The 26016-nt window shown below is 34.7% G+C and overlaps 2 protein-coding genes across 2 annotated transcripts in view; one reads left to right on the top strand and one right to left on the bottom strand.

The window, feature by feature from the left end:
* LOC129224171 (membrane-bound transcription factor site-1 protease-like) overlaps positions 1–16123 on the top strand; it is an 85656-nt gene extending 69533 nt beyond the window's left edge. Inside the window, exons 28-29 of the mRNA XM_054858588.1 lie at positions 9776–9887; positions 15386–16123. Of these exons, the coding sequence (XP_054714563.1) occupies positions 9776–9887; positions 15386–16123 (850 nt within the window). The remainder of the gene's footprint in view (positions 1–9775; positions 9888–15385) is intronic.
* Positions 16124–19732: 3609 nt separating this feature from the next.
* Positions 19733–26016, bottom strand: part of LOC129224166 (uncharacterized) — a 245757-nt gene continuing 239473 nt past the window's right edge. Inside the window, exons 39-40 of the mRNA XM_054858583.1 lie at positions 24500–24703; positions 19733–21483 (exon numbers count right to left, since the gene is read on the bottom strand). Coding sequence (XP_054714558.1) covers positions 21431–21483; positions 24500–24703 — 257 coding nt within the window. The 3' untranslated portion in view covers positions 19733–21430. The remainder of the gene's footprint in view (positions 21484–24499; positions 24704–26016) is intronic.

The raw sequence follows: 26016 nt of genomic DNA, 5'->3' as shown, positions 1-26016 counted from the left end.
GAGGGACAATAGAAAGGAATTCAAAGCAGGTGGATTGTAATACTGGACGAGAGAAACAGCAGAAGAAGAGAAAGATCATAGCTACCTAAAGCTGTAGGTTGTCACTACAAGCTTCTCCCATGAGAGAAAAAGAGATAAGAGCTCCTCATTAGATTGAAAATGGACAAACAACTCTAAAGTGGATAAAAGAATTAGAAAGGGTTTTTTCGCCTTCGAAAGGTGGGGCTAGGCCGCCAAAATCTAATCGAATAGGGAAGTTGCATCCTATTAAATGTTCATATTTTGGCTGTTGGATATTGTTAATTGACCCTGAAAACTAAAAAATTCACCATCGCCGAATTTTAAAACACCGTGATTGATTTTTAATGAATTTTTAAAAATCCACGCGCAAAAGTGCGCTCTTCTGAAACGTCACGAGCTTACGTCACAGGGAACTAATGGGCAGCCTTCCGCCGAAGATCCCTTGTTTTCGCTAGGGACATTTTGAGCGCGTTGCACTATGGAGGTCGGATTCGTTAAAGCACAATCTAAATAATCTTCCGCAAGTAATATCAATGATGATATTCGAATATTTCCGGGAGGATGAGAGGTTTAATGTTCCAGAAACGCGAGGAGTTAAATGCGAGGAGATAAGCCTTTTACGTTTCGTCTTTGAAGTCGAATGCACGTCCTTCGGTTTCTCCTATAGACATGGGAACCGGTTCGCTAGCGTTTCTCCCCTATCGGAAGAGCGCATGACGTCACTTCCTATGCCATTTGACGTCACAAGCGCTTTAAAAAAAACTACTTATTGTATCGCAAAAATTTTTTCACCTATGATGTTCAAACATGTTACTCTATCATATAAAAATAAAATTGAGAAATCGAAAACTTCCCTATTGCGGAGAAAAGTGAAGAGTCTTGAACTGATTTCTTTTTTGCTGATAAAATATTGGAAAGGGGGATTAAAAATGTTATTCGAAAGTTTAGCAAACACTTATTGGAAAATATTGTAGAATTAAAAAAAAAGTGAATTTAAAAAAAAAAATGTTTTTGTTATATTCACCAATAACTCAAATTTACATCAGTTGAATCTAATTTAAAAACATATAAATGCTATTAATTTCTTCATTAAATCCAATTTTATTGTGAACTAATGTTTATTCATGAATTTTTAAACTATTCCGGTTATGACGTCGCTCCGGCTATGACGACATTTTGTTGGCAGTCCAAGAGGTGTCGTGATAACGAGGTTTGACTGTACTGCCTTCCTGGAAAGTCCCTTGCACTGCCATGTCTTAAATTGTTTAATTAAACTGTACATTGAGTAAATCGACAACAACATGCATAAAGTACAAATAAAGTAATAAAATACAGTTAAAAACTCAGCAAACAGCTGTTTCAGGGCTGCCAAATGCAAGCCCCTTCATCAGTGCATAAAAGAAGAACGAAAAGTCCACACAATGTGGACCGAACGACAAAACGACCGTTCGTTCGGTCGACCGAACGACGTTTTGTTTTAACTCTATTTTATTACTTTATTTGTACTTTATGCATGTTGTTGTCGTTTTACTCATTCCATAGTACAAATTTTTCGACTGCTTTTTTACAAAACTGTACATTGTTTGGTAAATGTGAGTTCAGTACACAAGATAAAAAAGGGGGCGTGAAACGTAGAAAGATTTAGTTTGACAATATTAAAAGGTTTGCTAGGTGATGAATAAAAATTAGTTAAATTGTATACTGTTTAATTTTTGCTTTTGAAAAAAGAAATTAAATTGAAAAGAATTATCCTTTTTAAATTGTTTTTAGATTTGAGTGTTATTTCAATTAAAAGCAGTATGATAAGATATTCTCAGATAAAAACTGTTTAATTAATTGATTTTCCAACTTTAAGGATAATTCAAAAAAAAAAAATAAATAAATAAATAAATAATAATAAATAATAATTAATGCAAAAAAAAAAATCTTATATTAATAGATAATCTCCCCCCCCCCCCCCAAACTGTGTTGGTAATTCCAAAAACCTGGACGATTAGGGGATTTTCAAGCCCTAAGAATAGCTCCAAAAGTTGTATAATCTGGTTCTTTTTAGATGGTACCAATAGTTTCGAAAACTGGATGATTAGGGGATTTTCAAACTGTGTTGGTTGTTTTAACAAACTGGATAATGAGATGAATTTTAACCTTTCAAAGACCATAAGTTTTGTAGTAGAATATGAAAGTTCGTAGTGTTTCCAAAAAAAAAAAACAGTATGTTCTTTAAGGAATACTTTATTGCAATTTTTTGCTAATATTGGGACTCTTTTTTTTTTTAATAATGTGGGAAAATATAATTTATAAATTATTTGTATTGGATAATTTATTTAAGGAAAATAGGGGACACATATTTCATAATGGTTCTTATAGGGTTACATTCTATTGGACCACTCTGCAAAAAGCACCTACATTTCATTAAAAAAATGATCACTTTAAAAAGTGATGAAAAAAAATTTTTTTTGCTTAAGAAATCACACCTATGCTTTTAAAATGATTACTTTTTAATTTGTTGTTTAAGAAATCATAAACTTATATTTATTTCTGAATCAATATTTTTTTTTCATTACCTTTAAAAATTATTACTATTTTGAATGAAATAACAACCAGGTGTCTATTTCGTGGACTGGCCCTATTAGCAATGCAACATAATCAGGAGGTTTTTAAACTGCGTAGGGACTTAAGTTTTCTGTGTACCTAATATACAGGGGGTTTCTAACATCTGGCACTGAAAAAAATATTTAAGAATAATACATAATCCTTTTTTTTTTTTTTTTTTTTTGATCCTTATCTAATCAATTTATTTTATTTTTATTTTATTTATTTATTTTTTTGCTACAATGCTCTTAAGCAGCGTTTCCTAAAGTGTGTTCTGCGGAACCCTTGGGTTCCGCCAAAGCATAAGAAGGGTTACGTCGTGAATTAGCCATTGCATGAATTTATTCTCCCCTAGCTTCAAGAAAATTGAAATAATCAATATCAAGAATCTAAAACGTCACTCCAGATTACAGCAGTAGTTGTCACAGTGTTTTTAATTGCCATGTCATAATCAAGTAGATACCATCTGACTTGAGATAAGTTCTTGATGAAGTTTCAGAAATAGTTAATTTTGTCAAATTTTGTTTTCTCCAGTCAAGACTGTTTAGGAAAACTTATAAAGACATGGGTAGGTTGTAAAAACCACTACATTTCCATATGAAATATTCTGGATATCCCAAACAAAAGTTTTGAAAAGGATGAACTTCCACATGAAACGAGGGTATTTCGACCGGAGCAAAATGGGATGAATATTTTCAGCTGTTTTCAATGTTTTACATGAGAAACAACGGCAGATAAATATTTTATCGAGTTTTCTAGTGAACTGAACTATTTTCACTCAAAGGAAAATACAAATACAAAAGTAACGATCAGCAACAGGCTCTGGGCCCAGCTAGACTGGTCCTAGTCAATTTACAATCCCCAGTGAAGATCAATGGCCCTCTTAAAACTATCTACTCCCTTGCTCATTACCACCTCTTCCGGTAAACTGTTCCAAGGTTCCACTACCCTGCTATAATAATAATTTTTCCTAATATCCATGTTAGCTTGTTAAGAACAATTAAAATTTTTGCGACCAAAAGCTTCAAATTTATTTTGTAACAAGTTATCTCACAAAATATCGTGGTACAAGTTTTATTTTTTAGTCAAGTTTTAGTGTGCTATTCTTGGGGTCAGGAAGAACAGAAAATTTTGTAACTATATTTACTCAACATCCAGTGTTTTACTTTATTTCCAGTACAGCTAAAGATGAATGTCTTGCTTGCCACATTTCGCTTCGAATTAATTCTCTAACCTCCTGAGACACAAAAGTCATCTTTAAAATGACTGACCAGAATGAAATAGACCAAAAACAATGGAAGCAAGAAAGTTATGTTAAAAAACAAACTTCCTTCAAATTTTTCTTTAAAACAACCAAGAAAGCTTTTTAAATTGGGCTAGTATTTATTTTGCGTCATTAAAAAGTAGAGTCGTAATTCATAAAACAATTACTTTTCCTTTATGCTATAAATTTTTCTTGTAAGTGCAGTGGCGCAGCAAGGGGGGGGGGGGGTTGAACCCCCCCCCCCCCTTCAAATTTATCAAGCTTCAAATTTATTTTGTAACAAGTTATCTCACAAAATATCGTTGTACAAGTTTTTATTTTTTAGTCAAGTTTTAGTGTGCTATTCTTGGGGTCAGGAAGAACAGAAAATTTTGTAACTATATTTACTCAACATCCAGTGTTTTACTTTATTTCCAGTACAGCTAAAGATGAATGTCATTCATCATACACATAAACACAACATTAACATAAACACAAATTCATATACACAAATTCTAATGCAGTAGTTTATGCATATGAAGGGGCTGGTTTGATCAAAAAAAAAAAAAAAAAAACGCTTCAGAACGTATTTTTCATCAAAAAAAAAAAAAAAAAAAAAAAACCCTCCAAAAGGTATTTTTGATAAAAAAAGCCCTCTCCAGAAGGAATTTCTGGCTGCACTAGTGTTTAAGTGTAATATATATATATATATTTTTTCGTTTTCTATAACCAACTTACATAATATTGAACTTAAGACCAAAGAGAAATGTATCTCATCAAATCCTGCCTCGATTTCTTGCGAAACTGAATTGATTATTTTATTCAAAATATTAATTTAAAATTTTAACTACAACTTCATGTTGGTTTTGTCACCTCTTCTACATTGGCGTACAGTAAAAACTGTTATAAAAAGTTCTGTCACAAAGTTCCACCCTTGGTTCAAGTATGCATTAGTGTGAAAATTACAAAGAGTTTCAATTGTCAATTCAATAATTGAGATTGAAATTTTTATGATAGAGTGTAGTATTGTTCAGAAAACGCTCCACAGGAAATAAAGTAAACAAAAATTCTAAAAAAGTCATACATATCAAAATAACATTAGATTTTCTATCATCAAGAAGGTCGCTTTCCAGTAATTCTTCCAAGTCGCTTTTATAGGTTTAACTCTTGAATAATATTTATGTCACTCAGAGATTGTCAAGTAAAGAGCCTGAAGATATATTTGTTGATGTGAGTATCTTTCAGGGTTCGTACGGGTCATGGAAATCCTGGAAAGTCATGGAAAAAAATAAACAAATTTCAGACCTGGAAAAGTCATGGAAAATTAATATTTTCAATAAAAGTCATGGAAATTTATTTTAAGTCATGGAAAAATGTCTTGGGCAGTAATAAAGAACAGTAGAGAATTAAAATTTTGAGTGATTCAACCATATTGCATGTAAAAGCTATTAGTACTTGAAAATTGAACGATCTCAAAAACGAATCTTAGTTTAGGAATCCTATTGCATCCGCTTCTGTAGCACTTGCCCGCCTTTTTTTGTAATGTCGTTTTACTGCTGAAACATCCTTAATTTTTTATTCACCATTATTTTTAGAACTTATGTTATATTCTGTAGTAGTGGGCTTCGCATGTTCTTGATTTTACCACGCCCACTCCAAAAGTAATTTAATTGCATCCGAGTTTATTTCAGCCACTTGTAATTCTCAGAATTTATCCTAATTTGTTGAAAGCTTTAGAAAATGAAGACTTTAGTCAGGCGATAGAACATACAAATAGGGGAATTCTAATAGTCAAACAGTGGTGCCCAACGTGCAGCTCACAAAATTGATCCATGAGGCTAGCTGCAATATTTGGTTTAGAAAAATGAATTTACTGATAAACATGACTTTACTTCAATGAATGAAATTACTGTCAAGTTACATAGATGATTAGAAGCACTGTTGACATCAATATCAAATGGCAATATTTTTTTAAGTAAATTTACGATCGGAAACTTAGTAATAACTCATTCCACTTTTGTCCCATTCATTACTATTTTGCCTTATTCATTAAGTAATTATTAGACATTTAAACATCAGTATATTGCATTCACTATATTTTTACTTAACTGAAGTTTATATGATAAAGACAAATAAGAATATAGTTTATTAGTTTTTGCAGTGTGCACTGATTTTTTTTTAGTCAAATAAGTGCTTTGATGAGGTAGTGGCATTCGTGTAAAAGTTTTGCTAATGCCCACTTCCGAAACATTAAATAGTACCATTCTTTTCGTTTAACAGGGTCATGAAATTTTTTATGAAGTCATGAGAAAGTCTTGGAAAAGTCATGGAATTTTTTCATCCGAATTGAGTATGAACCCTGATCTTTTGATGTGGGAAGTTTTTCGAAAAGATCATATCTTTACAAAAAGTTTCTATGAAAGCATATAATATTTCGAGTTGCTAAAATGTGTTTCAAGTACAGGGAAGTAATGAACACTTACTAGCTAAACATTAAGTTATAATATGTGCATTAAGTTTATGCAAAATGACATGGCGTTTACGTGTAAAAATTGCGCAGTCTCAGCACTGTACGGGCATCTCATACACGATGCACCATAATAGCATAGATTACACAATTTTTAAATATTTAATCCGTATGAAGAGATTACTTCTTTAGTTAAGGCAAATCATTATTCTTCATCATTTTTTTCTATTCTGAAAATGCAGATAAATGATTTTCTAAGTTATCTAAATTGAATTTACCCTTTTTTTTAAAATTCTTAGTGAAAAATTTGAGGGTGCAACCGCTCCCTCTTGACCCCCCCTATTTGCTAACCCTGCACATTGCACAGGTACTGAATAATGAAAGAGAATATCAGTCATGTTGGACGATAAAAACATTTAAAGTCCTTCTCTTGAGCAATAGGCGCAAAAATCATTGATGTCTCTTGGTATTTCAGATTTTGTTTGAGTTTTTGTATTATTTTCCGAGATAGAAGTAGAGTAATGCTTGACAATAAAATTATTTTGTTGCTGCACCCCTTTGAAATGATTGGTAGTAAAAATTTATCTTCATCTCTCCCATTCAGGTACACATGTGTACCACTTTTTGTGCCAATCCTTGTATTATTGTTTGACAGGCAGCAGTCATGATAAAAGTGGAAATTGTTTGTTTTAGCACTAATCTTTGAAGAGATTAGTGGCAAAACTAATCAACACCAGATCACATGGAGATGCACGTGTATACCAAGTTTCTTTCAATTCCGTGCATTGCGTTTTGAGTTTGATCACCCTCAAGAAATCGGTCTGATACATGCTAAACACAAACAGTCGGACAGACAGCTTCCAAAACTGGTTAAGGTAGGTTCAGCGCAGCTTAAAATATGTGTCAAACGCAATGTATCAAAATAAGTTGATTCTCATGCAGTCAATAGTTTCTTCTATGCAGAAGAAAGTAATCAAATGATGATCATTTTTCATCTTTATCATTTGACTTCTAGATTGTTGACATTTTGTCTTTTAGTCAAACAAAAATGGGGTTCCTTTAAGGAAGGGCAAAACACAAAGGGTTCCGTGGCCTAAAAAGTTTGGGATCCGCTGCTCTAAAGGCATTTGGTGGCACTAACATCGAAAGCTGAAAAACAGCTTCTATGAAAGAAAAAGAAATCCTGGGGCGCTGCAAGGTGGTTTCTGCGGGTCAACCCCTCAGAACGTTTGGCAAGGGCGCCCATATAGGGGGGCTTGAGCCCCCCTTGGAAATTAGAACTTTCTTGCTTTTAGCACTTTTTGCTTTGCAAAAATATAAAAATATTTCTTTTCCAGCCATTAATGAATAAATAATTAAAAATTTCAAATTTTAATAGACTCTAATCTGCTCTGAAATCTGCCTTCATGGGTAAAATATCCTGCTAAACCATGGTTAAAATTTCTGCGCCCCCTTTACAATTTTGCATATGGGCGCCCATGACGTTTGGTTTTAAGTCATATTGCCAGTTCTAATATGAATGTCTATATCTATATAAGGGTTGTTGTGATAAAAGCCCTTATCCCTAGAAGGTAAATGCTCGTTGAATTAGTGCCTGGTGTGAAGTTGTCTAAATCTTCTCAGAACTACGAAAGGTGCACATGTAGAAGGGTATTAGTGTTGCAAGCAGGGCTGTGGAGTCGGAGTCGAAGAGTCGGAGTCGGGCTGTTTCTGGGGTAAAGGAGTCGGAGTCAGAGTCGTTAGAAAACATTCCGACTCCGACTCCGGGCTTCTTTTTTTCTTTCCTTTTCACTGACTCGCCTTTCATTTTTTAAAAACTGACTACCAGTTGGTTCGATTACATGTATAAAAAGATACTAATGAGAACATAACTGCCATTATGACAATCAGCTAGCTTGAGTGCTTACCGAACTTTCTGTAGCCGTCCCCTTGTTTGCTTGTTTTTTAACCTAACTAATAGCAACTGTCAGCAAACGGTGCCTAAACATTTTCAAGTAATTCGTTTCAAATAAAAATAGAAATATAGTGTTTTGTTCGATCTCAGTTATAAAACAGTAAAAGAAACGTAACAAATTAGTAAGTCGAGGCCCGTAGCTAAGGTTGAAACGTTTAAGGGTGATCGGCAAATTCAAAGAAGTTCTGCCGCGAAAGCACGAATCCAAAAGATTCGATGAAATAATCTAATATTTTTTTCTTTATTAAGACTATTTCTATAAGCTTGGTTCTCACTAAAAAGTATGGAACAAAATAAGTGTAAATGATTTCTTGCTTACAACACTCAATAATTGCAGTTAATCTTAAATTTTTCATATTAAGAATAATTCTAAAGCAGCCAGTAAAATTTAAATTAAAAATTTAGCGAAGAAATATAGGTATAGTAAAAGCTATTCGTACAAATTTGTATACCACCGCATTTTGTGTAAAATTAGCTCCTCACGTATATGTGCCCTATTTTAGTTGAAATTTTATTGATGAAATATAATTTAAAATATATTCACGAAAACTTTCAGAATTAAAATATTTATATTTTTTATAAACTCTGAAATTAACTTTGGGTGTCATCTACCAGATGGGTGTCACCCGGAGCAAATCATTCCCTCTCAAGAACTTGGATTTAGAAAAAAAAAGCTTTTTTCTCTCTCAAGTTACAGCTTTCAAAAATTGAAAGCACACGATTTGATCAATATCTATTTGTTAAGCATTAAAGGGGGGCAAATTACAGATAATCCTTTTCATTTTTTTTAAAAGGGATTTTTTTTTAAAAGTCATCTCACTTTTTAACTTGTAACTATTGGAAAATTTGATTTTTAAATTGAATTTCTAACGTTGTATGTGTCTTAGGTTTACAATAAAAAACAAAATGCGGAATTTTCATAAAAAGAAATTAATATTGCAATCTCTGTTTAGAGGTTTCCCCCCTTCCCCTGAAGGGAGAGAGGGTAGTACAATTAAAAAATACAATTAAAAATTTTTTTTAAAAATCCGGAGTCGGAGTTGGAGTCGGAGTCGGGCGTTTCAAAATCCAGGAGTCGGAGTCGGGGTCAGAGTCATCCAATTTCCTTCCGACTCCGCAGCCCTGGTTGCAAGAAACTTTTTGAGACCAAGATCTAAGTAAAAATCGAACCATGTGCAAGTCTAAAAAAGTTCCTATGTAAGGAATTTTCTTTACCTGTGCAAAGCATTGTAAACACCTTGTAGCATAAGATAAATAAATACCTTTGTGCTGAACAGTAAAGTAAGAAAAACAACGTTAAAAAAACGTTTTGTCGGATGTCTTTTCATCCTTGAGCTCATTACTTTTTGCATTGAAAAAGGCGTTCCCTTTAACGCCAAAACACATGTCTGCTGTAATTTTCAAATTTGTGCTTTTTTTAACGTTGTTTTTCTTACTTTACCTTGTAGCGTGTTTTCTTCACGATTGCTAATGTCTGACTCTCTCTCTCTTCCTCTAGCACCCTGTACAAGGCCCAGAAGCTGCTGTCTGTGAACCTGGACGCCGCCCCCTTTCCCTTCCGCCCCGAGCCCCGGATGTCAGAGCCCCCCTGGGACTCTCCCCCTCACACAGTGAGCAACCCCACTCCCCAATTCCAATGGAGGCCCCTCCATGTGCTCATCCCCCTCGCCTCCCTGGGCGCCCTGCTCTCCCTGCTCTACAGGTGGCTCAGGCCCAGGGGGCGCCACGGGCGGCGCAAGATACGCCCCCGTAGGACAACACAGGCCCCCTCCCCGGGCGGCAGGCCCCCCTCCGTCTGAGAAAACGCATTGTGATACACTTGTAAATATACTCTGTACAGTACGTTGTGTGAAGGCAGAGACTCCAACTTCGACTTATTCCCCGTAGTATGTACGGATTATATGCAAATGATATCCGTTCTACCGAAGATTACATTTTCCCTTAACGTGAGTTTTTAAGGAATCGCTGTAACCCTTTCTGGTGCGACTCATTAAAATTTTTCGTAATGAAAAAGCACCATGAGTAGATTCAGTAAATTACCACCCATTAGCCAGGGCTAAAGCAAAAATACGTGAAATACCAGAAATAATATGGTAAATAATACCTTGCAATAAATAATACCTTAAGAATACGATAAATAATACCTTGCCTCGCGTTCAATCTTCGAGTTGAACCGAACCATTGCTTCGGTCACTCGTCTGGTCTGCTAATTCTATATTAGCTACCAGTTTGTTTGGCAGTCTTGGCTTCCTTAAGAGGTTTTCCATCTCCAGCTCAGTCACTTTCCTATGCCGGGCTGATGAGTGCTAATAAGCACGAAACTGCAGTCCTCGGCTGGAAATGACTGAGCTGGCGGTGTATTTCACGCACTATGAGTAGGTTTAATCAAGATGTAGACAAGATTTTCAGTCAACAATTATTTTTCAAGATTTGTTTTCTTTGTGAGTTGTGTGTCCATTTGTTCACACCGCTCACTTGGGGCAGGGAAAAACGTGTTTTGAGATGCAAGAATGAATGTAAATCTTTTACAATACTATGATTGAACGTCTCAGAGAAAAATGAAAAAAAAAAATGGTCGATTGTTTTAGTTCAAATTAAAAATTTTAAAGTCTTACAAAATTTTCCATTTTTGAGTTCAAAAATTGTTTGATTTTAATAAGAAATTGAGCCAGCAGAAAAAACCATTTTTGTACTGCTGAGATCCATGATTGTTAAAGAGAACAAAATACTCTCTCCAACAATTTTTGTGGTTTTAAAGAATTTTTTAAATTAGTGTTCTTATTTGACTATTGTGCCAGAAAGGGTTGAAATTATTTCTCTCGTTTTTAGAAATTGATCTAAAAGCAACTAAAAATCAATCAAAAAGAAAACTAATTTATTTATGAATTCTATTAAATATAGAATAGTATGTAATTTTTAATAAACTGCCTATTATTTTCATGGGTCAAATCTATAATCAGAGGTTGGAGTCTCTGTGAAGGACGTTTATTTATTTACTTCTCGCCAGTGATTCTGTGTGACTGGGTGGTGGCCAATAGTCTTCAGGCATTTTGAAGGCAACACTACTCTTTGAGGGCTTTACTGAAGGAAAAAAATAGCTTGCAGCACTTAAGAATCTTATAAATAAAGGGTGTCCCAAAATTGACGCAAGATTTGATTTTGTTGCCATTTGTGCAAAATAGTGTTGGCATCTCTGAAAAAAAAAACAATTGATAGCTGAGAGGTTAGGGTTTAAAAAAATGGAGCGTTATACGATACAATAACACGCTTTCATTATTGAACAATTGTTTCAAAAATAATGAAAGTTGAGGCTGGTCAAGCAGTTACTGTTACTGGCGCTCGGTATCGCAACGAGGTAATGCACGGGTGGTTGTGGGCTTGTTGACATAGACCTTTGGCTTCAAATAACCCCATAAGAAGAAATTTAAAAATGTTAAATCACACGATCTAGGGCGCCAATTCTGATCACCGAAATGAGAGAGTACGCGACTAGGAAATGCCTTATGCAGTAATTGAAATGTTTCACTCTCTCTAGCTGTATGGTACAATAACACCCCATTTTTACTAACCCTAAACTCTCAACTGTCAAATTGTTCTTTTTTCATGGCTGCCAACAATTTATGGAAAAAATGGTGGCAAATTCAAATCTTGCGTTAATTTTGGGACACCCTTTATAAGCTGACCCATGAACCATTTTACTACTGCCTGCCTTAGCTAGGCTAAGGTCTGGCCACATTAGAAGTCTGGTCTTCGATGGCTCCACCGAGGCTTTTTCAACTTGCCCATGCTCGGCTATTGCCTCTCCCTCTCACATTATTTGCTGTATCGGTGCTTCTGTGGGGCAACTGTCGGATGAGGGTGGGATTATCTTTGATCTTTTAGTGCAGGAGCTAATCCAGGATTTTTTTCTCACTACCTATTTTTGTGAAAGCATTGCATCACATTTTATTTTTGTGAAGGCTTTTTTTTTAAACATTGTTTTTATGATTTTTTTTATAGACATTTTTGTTAAAGAAAAGTAGAACACCTGAAATTTTAGTTCGAAAGTGCAAATGTCATGTATTATTATTTGTAACAGTTTTTTTAGGGGGGTGAGCTAAAAATTTAAGAAGAACAAAAAATAACATGGTAATTTGAGCTCAATAGACTTTTTATTGTGTACGATTCAGGAAATTATCAGAAAAACGGTCCCCCGAAACAGATTGCGATAAAATTGCATTTTTGCACTTTGACGAAAAAATACTACAAAATAGTCGTTACTAAAGCGATTGCTTATATAAATCAGCTTAGAATTTTATTTCATGAATGAATTTTGTTTCAAACAGAGAAACAAATTTTCAATTTTAAATTGCAGATTTTTATTGAACTTTCGATTTTAAATTGCAGATTTTTATGGAACTTCCGATTTTTTATAAATGTTGTTTTTGTGAAGCTACTGATTTTATTACTTGATTTTTGTGAAAGTACCAATTTTAAAATACACTTTTTGTAAAGAAACTGAAAAACGGTAGTAAAACCAGCCTGAACTCTGTAGTGCGACATGATCTCTTGATCTAGGGGTCTAGACCATGAGGATCAGCAACACAACACCATTTTACTACCATCCGTATTTGTTGCATGAGTACCGAGCCTCTAACTTTTGTGTCCAACAACTCTGTATCTGTAAGCATGAGACCTTATGATTTCCATATAGCATAGGCCAAGTGATGGATTCTTCCTCTAAACCATGCCAGAGATTGATTCCAGGTCATTTTGGTGAAGGACAAGGGCCCTAGCCACTAGACCACATGGGACATTCAGTGACCAACTACTTTTAAATAACTTTGAAGCCGAGCCTAATCAACCATCTGCAGTTGCATTTCATATTCATTCATCTTTAAGTTATAGTCAATAGCCTCGTGTACATGAAGCTTTTGTACCTTAAAATTTCCCCGCTTCAACTCCAAAAAAAAAAGGCTGGAAGATATACCGTTCACATGCAAAAAGAGCGTGTAAACTGTATCTGAGAAAGAGGTTTTACCCAACATCCTTAGTGGACCCATCTAGTAAACAAACTCGTTTCGCAAAGTCCATTCTGGGTAAAACCCACGCATTTACTCCAGTTAATGGCAGGAGGAAGTAAGATCCACATTTATCCGGGAGTTAATCGGAATGTTGTTTAAAGCAAGTTTTTTCCGGTGTAGAAAAAATGTACAATGTAAACACGTCTAATTAGTACAAGTGCTTAATATTTTTTTCCTTCGTTTTTCATTAGTAGGACCTTCAGAACATCAGAATGGAGAGGGTTCTGTGGAATGAAGTTTGAAGACCACTGGCTTAAATAAATGCCACAAATGCAATGGAGACCTGTATCTTTATAGGCATAACCAGAGTACACTGAAAATGTACTCCAGTACACATACTTCATCCTTAACTTTTTAAACTGAAAAATCTAAAGTAGTTCATAGGCTCATATTGTTATATTTTTTTATTTTTTATTTATTTATTTATTTTTTTTTTTTTTTTTTTTGTCGGTCTTCATGTATTTCTTCTTTCCAAGCCTGTAGGAACCTTTTTGATATCAGACCACGCTAGAACTTAGATGTGACTTGAGCATGAAATAAATTTTAATTTTCCATCTACACCATATTCAAATAGGGAGTAACATGATGTGTCCACCACTGATTCACACAGCTCAAAAATCATTTTTTAAATAATTTACTTAAATCATCTTTGTAAAAAAATGACAAATGACTTGTTTTTGAGGAGGCAGCTTTATCTTCTTGAATAGAAACAAAATATTCAATAGAAGGTTCTTTCCAAAAGAACTAAAGCTGTTTATTTTTAATTTTAATGAACTGCAGCAACTCTTTTATCAAAGTTTTAATTTCATTTTCATGAGTTACTGGAGACAAAATGCATTTTATGCTATTTGTGCAATACATTCATCTTCATTATTGTAACCCATTTTTGCATGTTTCCTACTAATAGGCTTTGATTAGTAAATTCATCTCTCGTTGAAGATTAAGAGGAAAATATATTTTTGTTGAGATGCAACAGAAAGATGCTTTCTTTGATAATTTATCCAAGATGGAGGAAAGTATAGTTGCAAATATCATTTGGATCATTAGATTCATAATGGATTTGTAGATTTAGTTGCATTTTTCAGCATTTGGACGTACTTATAATTCATATATGATTCTGTACAAATCAGCATTTTCAACTCTATCTCTCTCGTCCTGTATCAAATTGGTATTTTAAAGTGTTTTAACGGAAGCTAAAAGACTATTTTTGACACAGAATTTCAGCTATCGGAGATATTAAGTCAGTTCTTTAGTGTCCAAGATAAATTATACAATGCGTTCATCTACTTAAGTTTAATTGTTGATGTTGTGCACTGATATTTTCAGACTCGTCTCAAGACACAATAATTATATGTTATGTTGTTTCTTGTTTGGAAAGTGTGTTTTAAAAATAAATTTTGTAGTTCAGTTTAAATTGAGCAATCTTATTCAATCTGTATGATGCCCCCATAACCCTTTGAGGATCATAAGCTTTGTGGTAGAGTATGGAAATTTGGTATGTTTCTAAAAACAATATATTTTTTAAATTGTTAATATTAAGTACGTCTAAATAACATGGAAAAAATGATTTTTTAGTTATTGGCATTCAATATTTTATAAAATTAAATTTAAACTTTGGAGACGCATGTCGATTGTCCTTAAATGAATTCACCAAAATTGGAAATTTTCTTCTGAATCCAATACTTTTACATCCCTTGGATGTAAGATAAAGTAAAAAATATACAACTATTTTAATAACTACATAGATGTCTTAAATGTGTGATAAGTTTCTTCATTGGCATTATAAAATTAATATCTGGCTATTAAGAGGTTGCCGACTATACCAATTTTGCTACATAGAGATCAAAGAGTGGAAATGCTGATTGGCACTCTATAAATAATTTATTGTTTGTTTTGGTGCTGTGATTTTAGTTTATTTCCATGACATTACTTTTACAGATAGAATAAAGCATTTACCATAAGGGATGAGTCTATTAACAAAGCTCGGTGAAGGTATCCAAATGTCCATGGCTCTTTAGATTAAGACCCTTTATGTATTTATACAGGTGACTGAATCCTGGTTATTACCAGGTGGTACTAAAGTCCAGAAAACGTGCCACATGGTGGCTCGTTGTAGGACATTATCATCTCCTTTTTCACCCCCCTTGCCGGACATTGTGGAAGTCAGATGCAACATAGAAGTGCATCAGCAGACGGAAGATGCCTCTGAGCAACATGCTGCTGATTTCGACACATCTGACTTGGAGGCGCATCAGCAGACGGAAGATGCCTCTGAGCAGCATGCTGCTGGTTTCGAGACATCTGACTTGGAGGCGCATCAGCAGACGGAAGATGCCTCTGAGCAGCATGCTGCTGGTTTCGAGACATCTGATTTGGAGGCGCACCAGCAGACGGAAGATGCCTCTGAGCAGCAGGCTGCTAGTTTCGAGACATCTGGCTTGGAGGCGCATCAGCAGATGGAAGATACCTCTGAGCAGCAGGCTGCTGGTTTCGAGACATCTGGCTTGGCCGTGCACCAGCGACTGGAACAACACTTAAATGTCTCCGAGCAGCAGGCTGCTAACTTTGAGGCGAGATCTGACATGGATTCCAGTGCCAGTCAACCAGAATTTAAGTTCAACCGCATCACCAGTCACCATGTCGAGGTTCACTGCAGCTTTGTTGCTTATGGTGAAACCGAGACAACCTGTAGGTATGAGCCGTTGAAGAGTGCATTCTTGTTCTTTTTGGAAGCCGAAAAGGGTGTTTGTAGAGCAGCTAAAAGCATCATATGTAATCGGTGATATTGTCCATTCTATGTCTTTTGTACGGTGAATTAATTTAACACTGCCTTGTCATTTAGGAATTTTTAAGAAAGGAATCTTAATATCATTGGAAAATCATCATTACCTCTTGTAAATGAATATTTAAACCATAAAAGCAATATTTGTCATAATTTTAACGAATTGTTTTGTTTTATATTTGTTGACTCAAAATTAAGTTTCATTCCTGTAAATAAAGTTGTATCAATTTTCCTACTATGACTTGTAAAAATATATGGTGAAATTGTTATTTAATTTGAGCAATTTATTGTTAGATTTTTATTCGAAACGAAACGGTTTGTCGCTGCATTCTTTGTGTTTCTATTAATAAAAAGACGTACTATTGGGAATTTTTGTTTTGCTTTATTGAAGTTATTATTTAAGTACAATGGCTGAGATGTATTTATTTTGTTCTTGGGGGTATGCCCAAATCCATGTTCGAAAATGGTTTTCAATGATCAGGTTTAAATAGTTATATAGTCAAAAATTAGAAATATATGAAGGAGGCAGTAAGAATTTGATGTGAATGAAATTTGGTGTAATTTCGAAAAGTATTCCACACTAGGTAACTATAAACCCAATTGCTGGTTTGCTACATTCAAAGTGCGGGTTTATAAACAAAATACTAGTCTTCAATGTTTGCTGAATAAAGGATTTTTTATTCGCTTAAAGGCCAAAAAAAAAAAAGAAATCTGATTAATTAGCAGGTAGTTGCAATCGCAGTTTCTTCCACAGGTTATGTGGGGGACTGTGTAAGAAAATGTTCCATATTTTTTGATGAAATGCAGAATCAGGTGCTTTTTAATGCTTTATGCCATGAAAGCTACTTCATGGTATACCTCGGACCTTTTCCCCGAAATCTTACTTATAACAACGGGGGCGTTGGTTGGGATTTGTCACTCAGTAAAGCCTAAAATTCTGGTGGAAATCTACTCAGGGCAGGATCTATAAATTTTGGGCCTCCTTGCAAAAAATCAACAAGGCCCCTAACTGCCTACAGGATTCATGCCCCCCCCCCCCCTTCCGCAATGCAGGGTCAGCGAATATGTAAATCCGGGCCCGCTTCTCCCGTATATTTGATCTCATTATTTTATATCTTTAATACACAAAGGACATCATAAAATGGACTATATGATCAGAAGAAAATAAATGTAAACCAAGACTGCTGAGCTTTATGCCTACGTAAGGTGTTAGCTCCCATATACAGGTATATATCTTTTATCAGAATTTTCTACCTTATACAGGGTGTCCCAAAAGGTCGTTTACAAACTTAACATGCTGGTCTGCCATATCATGATGAACAAGATTTACATAGTAACATACGTTCGCAAGCCCAATGCTGGCGCATTACGCACACCAAGTCAGGCACTAACGGATGCAGAACATGTCGCATATTTATTACACAAAGACGATTTTACACAACATTTTAGTTTTCAAGGAAGGCTTATAGCTGTTGTTGAAATTTTCTGCCTTTAACTGTCAGACACCGTCGCAACGAACGAAGTAACGACCGTCGTAATAACGATCCATTCTGACAAGATTTCTCTGATCGCTGCGTTGTCGTTGCAACGTGATTATGAGAGCTGGCAGGACTCAAATTTTGGCAACTGCTTTAAGCTTTCCTAAAAGACTAAAATGTTGTATAAAACCGTCTTTGTATAATAGACATGTGACATGTTGTGCATCCGTTAGTGTCTGACTTTGTGTGCATGGAGTGCGCCAGCATTGCGTTTGCGAACACATGTTCCTATGTAAATCTTGTTCATCATGATATGACAGACCAGCACGTTAAGTTTGTAAACGACCTTTTGAGACACCCTGTATAAGTTTTTATAGACTTTCTCGGTTCATGTAAGAGAACAATTTCTTTTCCGCTACCCCACTAAATATGAACAAAAGCTTCTCAAATCAACCCTCCTTAAAAATTTCAATGCCACAGTTTGTGCCATGGACATCCCCCCCCCCCCCTCGTGGGCATCCATGTTGCAAATATGGAGAATGGTGCTTTCAGATGTAAGGAAATTCGATATTTTTGTCTTGTTTTGTTTTTCTGAAATCACAACAACAAAAAGTAAATGCGAATGTGTGAAAAGATTGAAATTGCACTAGAATAGTGTCTTAGAAGGAGCAGAAAAAGATTTTAAATACTGTCATCCTTAGTTTTTGTTACAAACCTATGTGAAATATCGTATTTCGTTTTACAGACGCTCATATTAATAGGTACCAACTTTGTCAAGTTTTATCGAAATCTTGTTTTATATCGCCAAACTGACACTGGATTCAGCATCACATATTTGGCACCGTTTTTATAGTAACATTTGGCTTCAAAAATGTGAAGTGAAATATCCCAAGCAGTAGCCAATTTCTGACATTTTTAGTTAACATTGAATGGCCAGAAAAAAAGGGAAAAACAATAAGTAAAGCGTTTTTTTAGAACATTTGATAGAAACCAAAAAAGAAAAAAAAAATGGTGCACAACCAAACTATATACATACCCTACATACAAAATTTCAACCTGCTACTGCACAGTTTTTTAGTTATGCAAGGTGCATAAATGGCGTAACATACATACATATTCACACGTACGGACAGTCATCACGAGAAAATGCGTTATAGTTTACTCAGGGATAACATCTCGTTCGTTGTAAACGAGTTCGACTGTCATTTATTTAAAATTTTGTAGCTATATCTTGATGAAGTTGAATTTTATTTTCTCCGGCACCTTTTTACTTCCTTTTACAAAAAAGGAAGTATTGTATTCACAAAATAAAATTCACTCAAAAATCGGCCTTAATTTCCATTTTTCTAACCTCCGAATGAATATTGAGTTTTTTTTTCGACTCGACCACACGTGGATATATGCCTAGGAAACTACAGACATCCGAAACATCCATTTTGATGACCCCCGAGTTAATTACAACGAATTGTCTCGTGACGTGCGTATGTACGTATGTATGTGCGCATGTGTGTATGTATCTCGCATAACTCAAAAACGGTATGTCCTAGAAAGTTGAAATTTGGTACGTAGACTCCTAGTGGGGCCTAGTTGTGCACCTTCCCTTTTGGTTGCGTTCGGATGTTCCTAAAGGGGTCTTTTGCCCCTTTTTGGGGGGAAATCATTATTAACTTCGATGTAAACTCAAGTGGTGTTATAATTTGTCGTACACTTGGCGATATATAGGCAGCCTTTTGGTCGCCAAGTTTTGTCACCAACTTGGCGACAAATTTTGCAATGTTTTTTTTTTATTTTTTATTTGGTTTCAATATGGCCAGTGTTAGTGAAATTTAGAGAGTAAACAATTGAATCACATTAAAATTGCCAATAATGGGGAAATGACATTAAATTGGAGTAAAAGGAAGTCATGTGATGATCATCAGTTCATTGACAATACGTTTGGATGCGTGTAAGGAATAGTCATTTCATTTGTATTTGATCTTTATGATGCTTTCCGCATTTTGAACAGTGCAATATTTTTCTCATGATACAAAATTTTTTACTAAAACTAGCATTTTTTGTGATCATAAAAATGATGTTTTTTAAGCATTTAAAATAAATAGAAACACATCAATAAATGATGAGAACAAGAAATCTTTTAGTCATAATTTCAAAAATCTTTATTAAAACAACAACATCTCTTATATACAAGAAAACATGTTCAGAATATATCTAGACTAGAATTATTGGATTCGAAATTTGACTAGCTTTCTCCTTTTTCTCTTAAGAAAATCATGTTTTGCATTTAAGATGTTCTCATTAAAGAAAATAAATAATCAATTTTCATTATAAATTAGTTAGCATGAAGGATGATTTTGCTTCACTATCAGCTGAATTACTACTAATGGTATAATCGTTTTCAGTATTCGCAAACTCAAAAATGTGGTAAAACTGAAGTTAAATAGTGTTTTAAAAATGCATATTTTGTCTATCGTCTTGAGATTAAAAAGGAATTTGCAACAATGAGCTTAAAAAAAGGCTGATTTTTGGAATCTTATCGTACTCCTAAAAAATGAGTCCTAAACGTTATGTATCTTTAATGTCAAAGGACTTCCAACCAGTTATTTCTTTGTTAAATTGACATTTAAAAAATTCTTTGAAACAATTTTAATTTCAATTAGTACCCATTTTTCTTGCAATTCCGAAATTAATCATAGTGGAATCTAGAAATTTGTTTCAAATATATATAGATTTTACAAACTTCATTACTGTTAAGATTTGATATTGAGATCATGGTCTAATTCCTCACTAAAACGTGCAGAAACCCTATTACAGTCTTCAGGACTTATTTTCGTACGTAAATGATCCGGTTTCGTCTAATTTAATTATTAAAAATCAATTCCATCTAATTTGTAAAAAAATACATAAAATTCTAAAGGAGCAGACGTGTTCAACTCCCATGAGCTCCCATGCGAATCAAGTCTTGATTTAAGCACATCCTCCTCACCTGGTTGAGTTACACTTCGTCCATGGTATGTCAGGCCTCAGAACCTTTTAAAACAACATTGGAGACAGATGTTTCTGATATAAAATGCAAATCCAATCCTGCATAGATGTCGCAAATGCAGTGCTCAGTTCAAGCATCCCATCTGAGCCAATGAGATACATATAAACGAGGTCTTTGTTTGAGAAAAGTGCCGTTACATATTCTGCCTCTTTGGCTGAAAGCTACCAACCATTGTGATAAACTAATATCGATTTAATGAACTTTCTCACCAATTCTATTGTATTATCACCACGTGCTGCAGTCTTGAACTCATTTTCAAGACAATCTTGTTTTGGTTCAAACTATTGAATAAAGCAAACACTCTAGCTTGTTCCTTGGATCAAATGCTTAAGTTAATGAAAAAGACGCTATTAACATCTCATGGTGGTGCGTTTCCACTGGCTATTTATATCAGAATGAGAATATCTTAGCAATGCATGTTTTGGAAAAAACATCTTGATGTTATTTGGATCATTGTGTAATCGATGAATATTTCACGCAATTATTTATTTTTTTTTATCTCTCATAACTGTGAAGTGAAAAGTCTGAAACACTTTGAGGCACGACGTTCCAATCTAGAGTGTGCTTTTATAGAATAGAGCGGAACTTCATGCATGTATACCACATAATTCAAATTTTTCGCACATTTTTCAGGAACTTTGAGGATCGTGTACGGCTCAGGAATATAACAGTATAAAATATCTTCAAAACAAAATGATTTTGGGTTATCATTTGTTCTTGGGAAAGGATATACCGGGCGTAAACCTCTTCACCAAAAGCTGCCACTTTCGCTTCGAAAGTATTTCTTTCACGTACCGATGCCGTCACCGATATCGAGACCACCTTTCAGAGTTCTTCTTACTGCAAGAAAAAAAAACGTTACTTGGTACACTTATCGAATTGTTATTTCTTCATATCTGATGAGTTGTGCCAGTGGAGGACATATTTTTCCAACCACTTTTGAGCAGAACGAAACCCTTTACATTAAACGAATCGGAATTAGAACAAATTTAAAGCAATTCATATTTATGTTCACCTAGTCCGAATCCTGATCATTTTGAAAGCAGTATTATATCCTGGCTTATTCATTGGCACCACATCAGAGTAATCTTAGGCAATGTTGAGAAGATTTTCTCTATGATAATAAAACATTTTTGATTTAAATACTCAACCAAAATACAGTATTGTTTATAAATGTATTGCTATTGATATGTGAAGGATAATTAATAGTTGCTTTTGGAATAGAGTTAGAGTTGCTAGAACGGAGTGTTTCGGATATAACGGTTTAAAATAAATGCTCAGACGTATTCTGGGTTGAACTTTGAAAAAGAAAAACTCTCAACAACAACAGTTAATTTTACCAGGAACATATTTCCAACTGTATAGTAGTTTATGTATGGATTCTAGTCATTACTTTATTGAATAAATTATGCAAGAAGGCAAAAAGGACAGATTGGACTTTGTCTACCATACTAAGAGTTATAATGATTTCGATACACATTACAGGAGCAACAGCTAGTTGTTCCAACTCTGAAGATCGAAACATTCTGTATGAAGCTGAAGTTGATCAAGACAAAGGTACATCAGCTCATGTGGTCTGACAAAAAATTTCGTATAAATTCGCTTGGCAGTCAACTTGTTGAAGCTGTATATGGGTCATTTTCTCTAAACTGCTAAATTCTTGTCCTTGCTCCAAAAATAACAAACTAACTATAAATAAAACTGATGCTAGAATGCTTTAAGAACATGTTTTTATGTTTGTAAAATAAGTTAAAACAAACACTCTATTATTATTATACATTTAAATAATTTTTTAATAGGATAAATGTCATTCCCCTGTGTGTCCCTACCTCCACCTTAAAGCAAAATCAGCTCTAAAGATACAGGAAGCCATGCATATTTGTACGGAAATTGTTGTTTAACCTCTTAACAAGTGTTATGCAATGTTGTAAAATAGAAAAATAAAAACTTTTCAAGGTTTGCACTATTAAAAAAAAAATAGTAAAAAATGTCCTTTGGTTTTTTGTCATTCCCCTGTCGAGGAATGGAATGAACGTTTCTCACACCTGGTAATAGTTGTATTAACTCATAATTTAATCTTTGAATTCTGGTCTCATCATAGAAATAATCTTAATTAGTTCTTTTTGAATAAATACACGGTGTCGAGTATTATTCGGGTGATCTCAAGTTAAATCTTGATAAGTATTTATAATGACTGTCATTACCCTGCCTTTGATAATTCATTTAATTTTGTAATAATCGCTCAATGAATGATTGACTTTTGTTTGTATTCACCAAATATCCTAAATAAACAAACAAACCACTGACGTAGACCGGAAGTAGCGAGTCTTATTTCCGGTTAAGCGCCAATCTCCATTGCTAAAATAGGTGTTCATAGCGAAAGCGATTTTGTTGTGCTTCTTTAAAAAGCAGAATAATGTCTTCTGCGTATTTCAATGCATTAAATAAGAAAGACAAACTTAGTTATTGTTAAAAACTATCTTTCAATGGCTGTGACCTTACCGATCCTTTAGTAGATGGATGGCGAATCTATTGCTAACGATTGATGTTTACAGTGTTCAGGCAATTTTGTTTTCTTTCAGTTCTAGGTTTGATATTTAATATATTTTATTACACATTTGTTCATCACTTTTTTTTTTTGTTTAATCAACTTGCTTCTGTAGCAAGATTGATAGGCATAAAAAAAATTGAAAGATAACAAAATTTAAATTTAATCTCCGAGTGCTTTCTCCTGCGTTAAAATTGCTTTGAATGTAATGATACTATACTATAACTTTTATTAATGTGTTTGTTTACCGATTGTCGAATATCTAAATTTGTTTACAATTAGAGCGCCTAATATTAAAGTACCGTCAATAACTCGAAGTCCCAAGAGACGGGCTAAATGGTTCGAGTTATTGATAGTTCGAGCTATGGGAAGTTTTTTTCTCATGAGGTAATGAATAGTGGTTCTTTATTTTAATCACACAAATCAAACTGTTTGAAACCCGTCAAAACACTGGAAACTTTCAGCTTTGCAGGAAAGCAAATAAAAAATTGTTCAGGTTGAGTTTTTCTAATAATCAATTTAATATAGATCAATATAGATCTTCACACATTACAGTAAAAATACAAAGCTGATGAAATTAAGGTGAATTTTTCCAGCTCGTAAATACCTCGCACAAAGAGTGTTTACTACATAATATTCATTAAGATTCAATCCTTTCGCTTTAAAGCATTGGCTTTGATTCGACGATCAGGACCTTTAGAAATTTGAACATCTTTATTTCTGACATCTTATTTGCTCCTGTCCTCATGCTGTACCCGAAAGCAGAACAACATCCCCTCTTTTTACGAAAATTTTGCGCCTTTGAAATTCATGATTAATTTTAAAAATTCAATCAAATTACAGATACGTAAAAAGAGCAATTCGTCGTAAGAAGCAATACAAATAAGACTTCCGCCGGAAGTTTTGAGTGACCCCGTGCAGCCCTGCCACCTAGTGTTCAAAAGAGTAAGCGTGGCTTGGAATTTGGTGAATAGAGTTTCCCCCCCTTACTTTAAGTGACATTGATATTTGTTGTTTGCAGTTATGACAATAATATATAAGTTAACTTTAATTTTTGTCATTCCCCTGTCGTCCTTCCCCTGTAAAATGTAAAGGAAACAAATAACCACGATAACTACTTTTTGGACACCACGACATTGGATCTTTTTCAATTTCATAAAAGTAGTGTTTCCTTTTCCTACGTAAATTATAATATCGTCAGTAAAACACATTATTTCCTCTAAGTGTCATTCCCCTGGCACAGTGAATGCCATTCCTTGCCCTGTCCAAATTGCGCTGTTTAGGGAAAATGACCCATATGATACTTACGAGATTTCCTATCAGCGTATCTAGCTTTCTTTCTGTTCCTGGGCTCCGTCCTGCTGGGTTGGCTCATCACGTTCTTCACCAGGCTGTCGAGGATCTCCTCGTCGATGTCCGTCGCGCTCTCGCAGGGGGTGGAATACCCGCCCTGGTAACCCCCGCATCGTTCCAACATCATCACAGAGTTGGGACGACTCAAGTGGCCGGGAACTGGTGAAAAGGAAATAAAGAAATGTTGCAATGAATGGGGGCAAGTTATCAAAAGAATTCAATTTTCAATACTTCCCTTGTCTTGCAGGATGAATGCAGAGATGTTTTAAATGTTTTACAAGTCTTATCAATGCATTAAGTTCGACTGTTTTTAAAGAAAGTTCTAAAACTATGGGGATCCAAGGGGAGCGCTCCCGGAAATTTTTAGAAATTGTAGTTCAAGAAATGCAATTTAATATTAAACCATCTTTGGCGACAAAAGAGGAGGAGAGGTTCAGGAACTTTTATGAAGGGTTAGAGCTCAGATTCTATTCCAGGAATGTTTTGAAATTAAAGTTCTAAAAACAAAATTTTAGCCGATCTTTAATCATGTAAAGGGAGCAGCTGGTTCGGTATTCTCCTCAGGAATTTTTTCGAAATTGAAGTCCTAAATATACAATCGTTTGCCAACTTGGATGATGTTCAATAAGGGAAGAGTTGAGGCTTGGAGATTTCACTCCGGAAAATTTCCAAGAATGAAGTTCGAAACCCGCAATTGGTAGACTTTCTTAAATGGTGTTAGAGAGATTGGTTCGAGGGCTCTTTCCCGGAAATTTTATGGAAAGGGATATTCAAAAACCGAAAATCTTAATGATCTTTTAAGGAAATTGAGGGCTGTGATCTGATGGAATTGGGGGGTGGGGTACCGCAACTCCAAACCCCCTCCCATGAATTCGTCTCTAGTGCTTTTTTAAAATTATGTTTAAGGTCTCATCAAAAAGCTTCTGGTAACCTGTTTTTAAGTAACTTAAAATGACTCGCATCACTGTCAATCTACATTTACGATTTGTTCATTTAAAGTTAGTTGAAAACTTGCACAAACTGTTCTGAGTAGCTCCCCTCTACCTCACGGAATATTCTGGCTGCTGGTCTAAGTCACGACGCTTACAATGACTAATAACACTCTTATTCTCACCTTAACAGCAGTTGAGTTTTGTGGAAAAGTTTTGTTCTCTCCTGTATTTTAGTACATTTTTCCTCAACTGGTACACTTAATAGAGGAACTAAATAGGAACTGAAATTCATGCTTAACTTAAGGGGTCTAAGGACCTTTAAACTTCAAAATTTTCGATTTTCTGGAAAAAATATATGTTATCCACAGTTTAATTCTGAACAATTTGATACCTTATTTATTACTATACGCCAAAAACTTTTCGAGTTATTGTAAAAATGCCTAAACTTTCCCCATAGAGATTTATGTTAACAGTAGCTGTTTAAGTCTCTTTTTCTCAGGTGCCGGTTTCTTCGGTTTTCTCGTTTTGCGCGTATGATAT

Source organism: Uloborus diversus, chromosome 6, assembly GCF_026930045.1.
Source record: "Uloborus diversus isolate 005 chromosome 6, Udiv.v.3.1, whole genome shotgun sequence".
In the NCBI taxonomy this organism is placed as follows: Eukaryota; Metazoa; Arthropoda; class Arachnida; order Araneae; family Uloboridae; genus Uloborus; species Uloborus diversus.
This window is presented reverse-complemented; position numbering and strand designations above follow the sequence as displayed.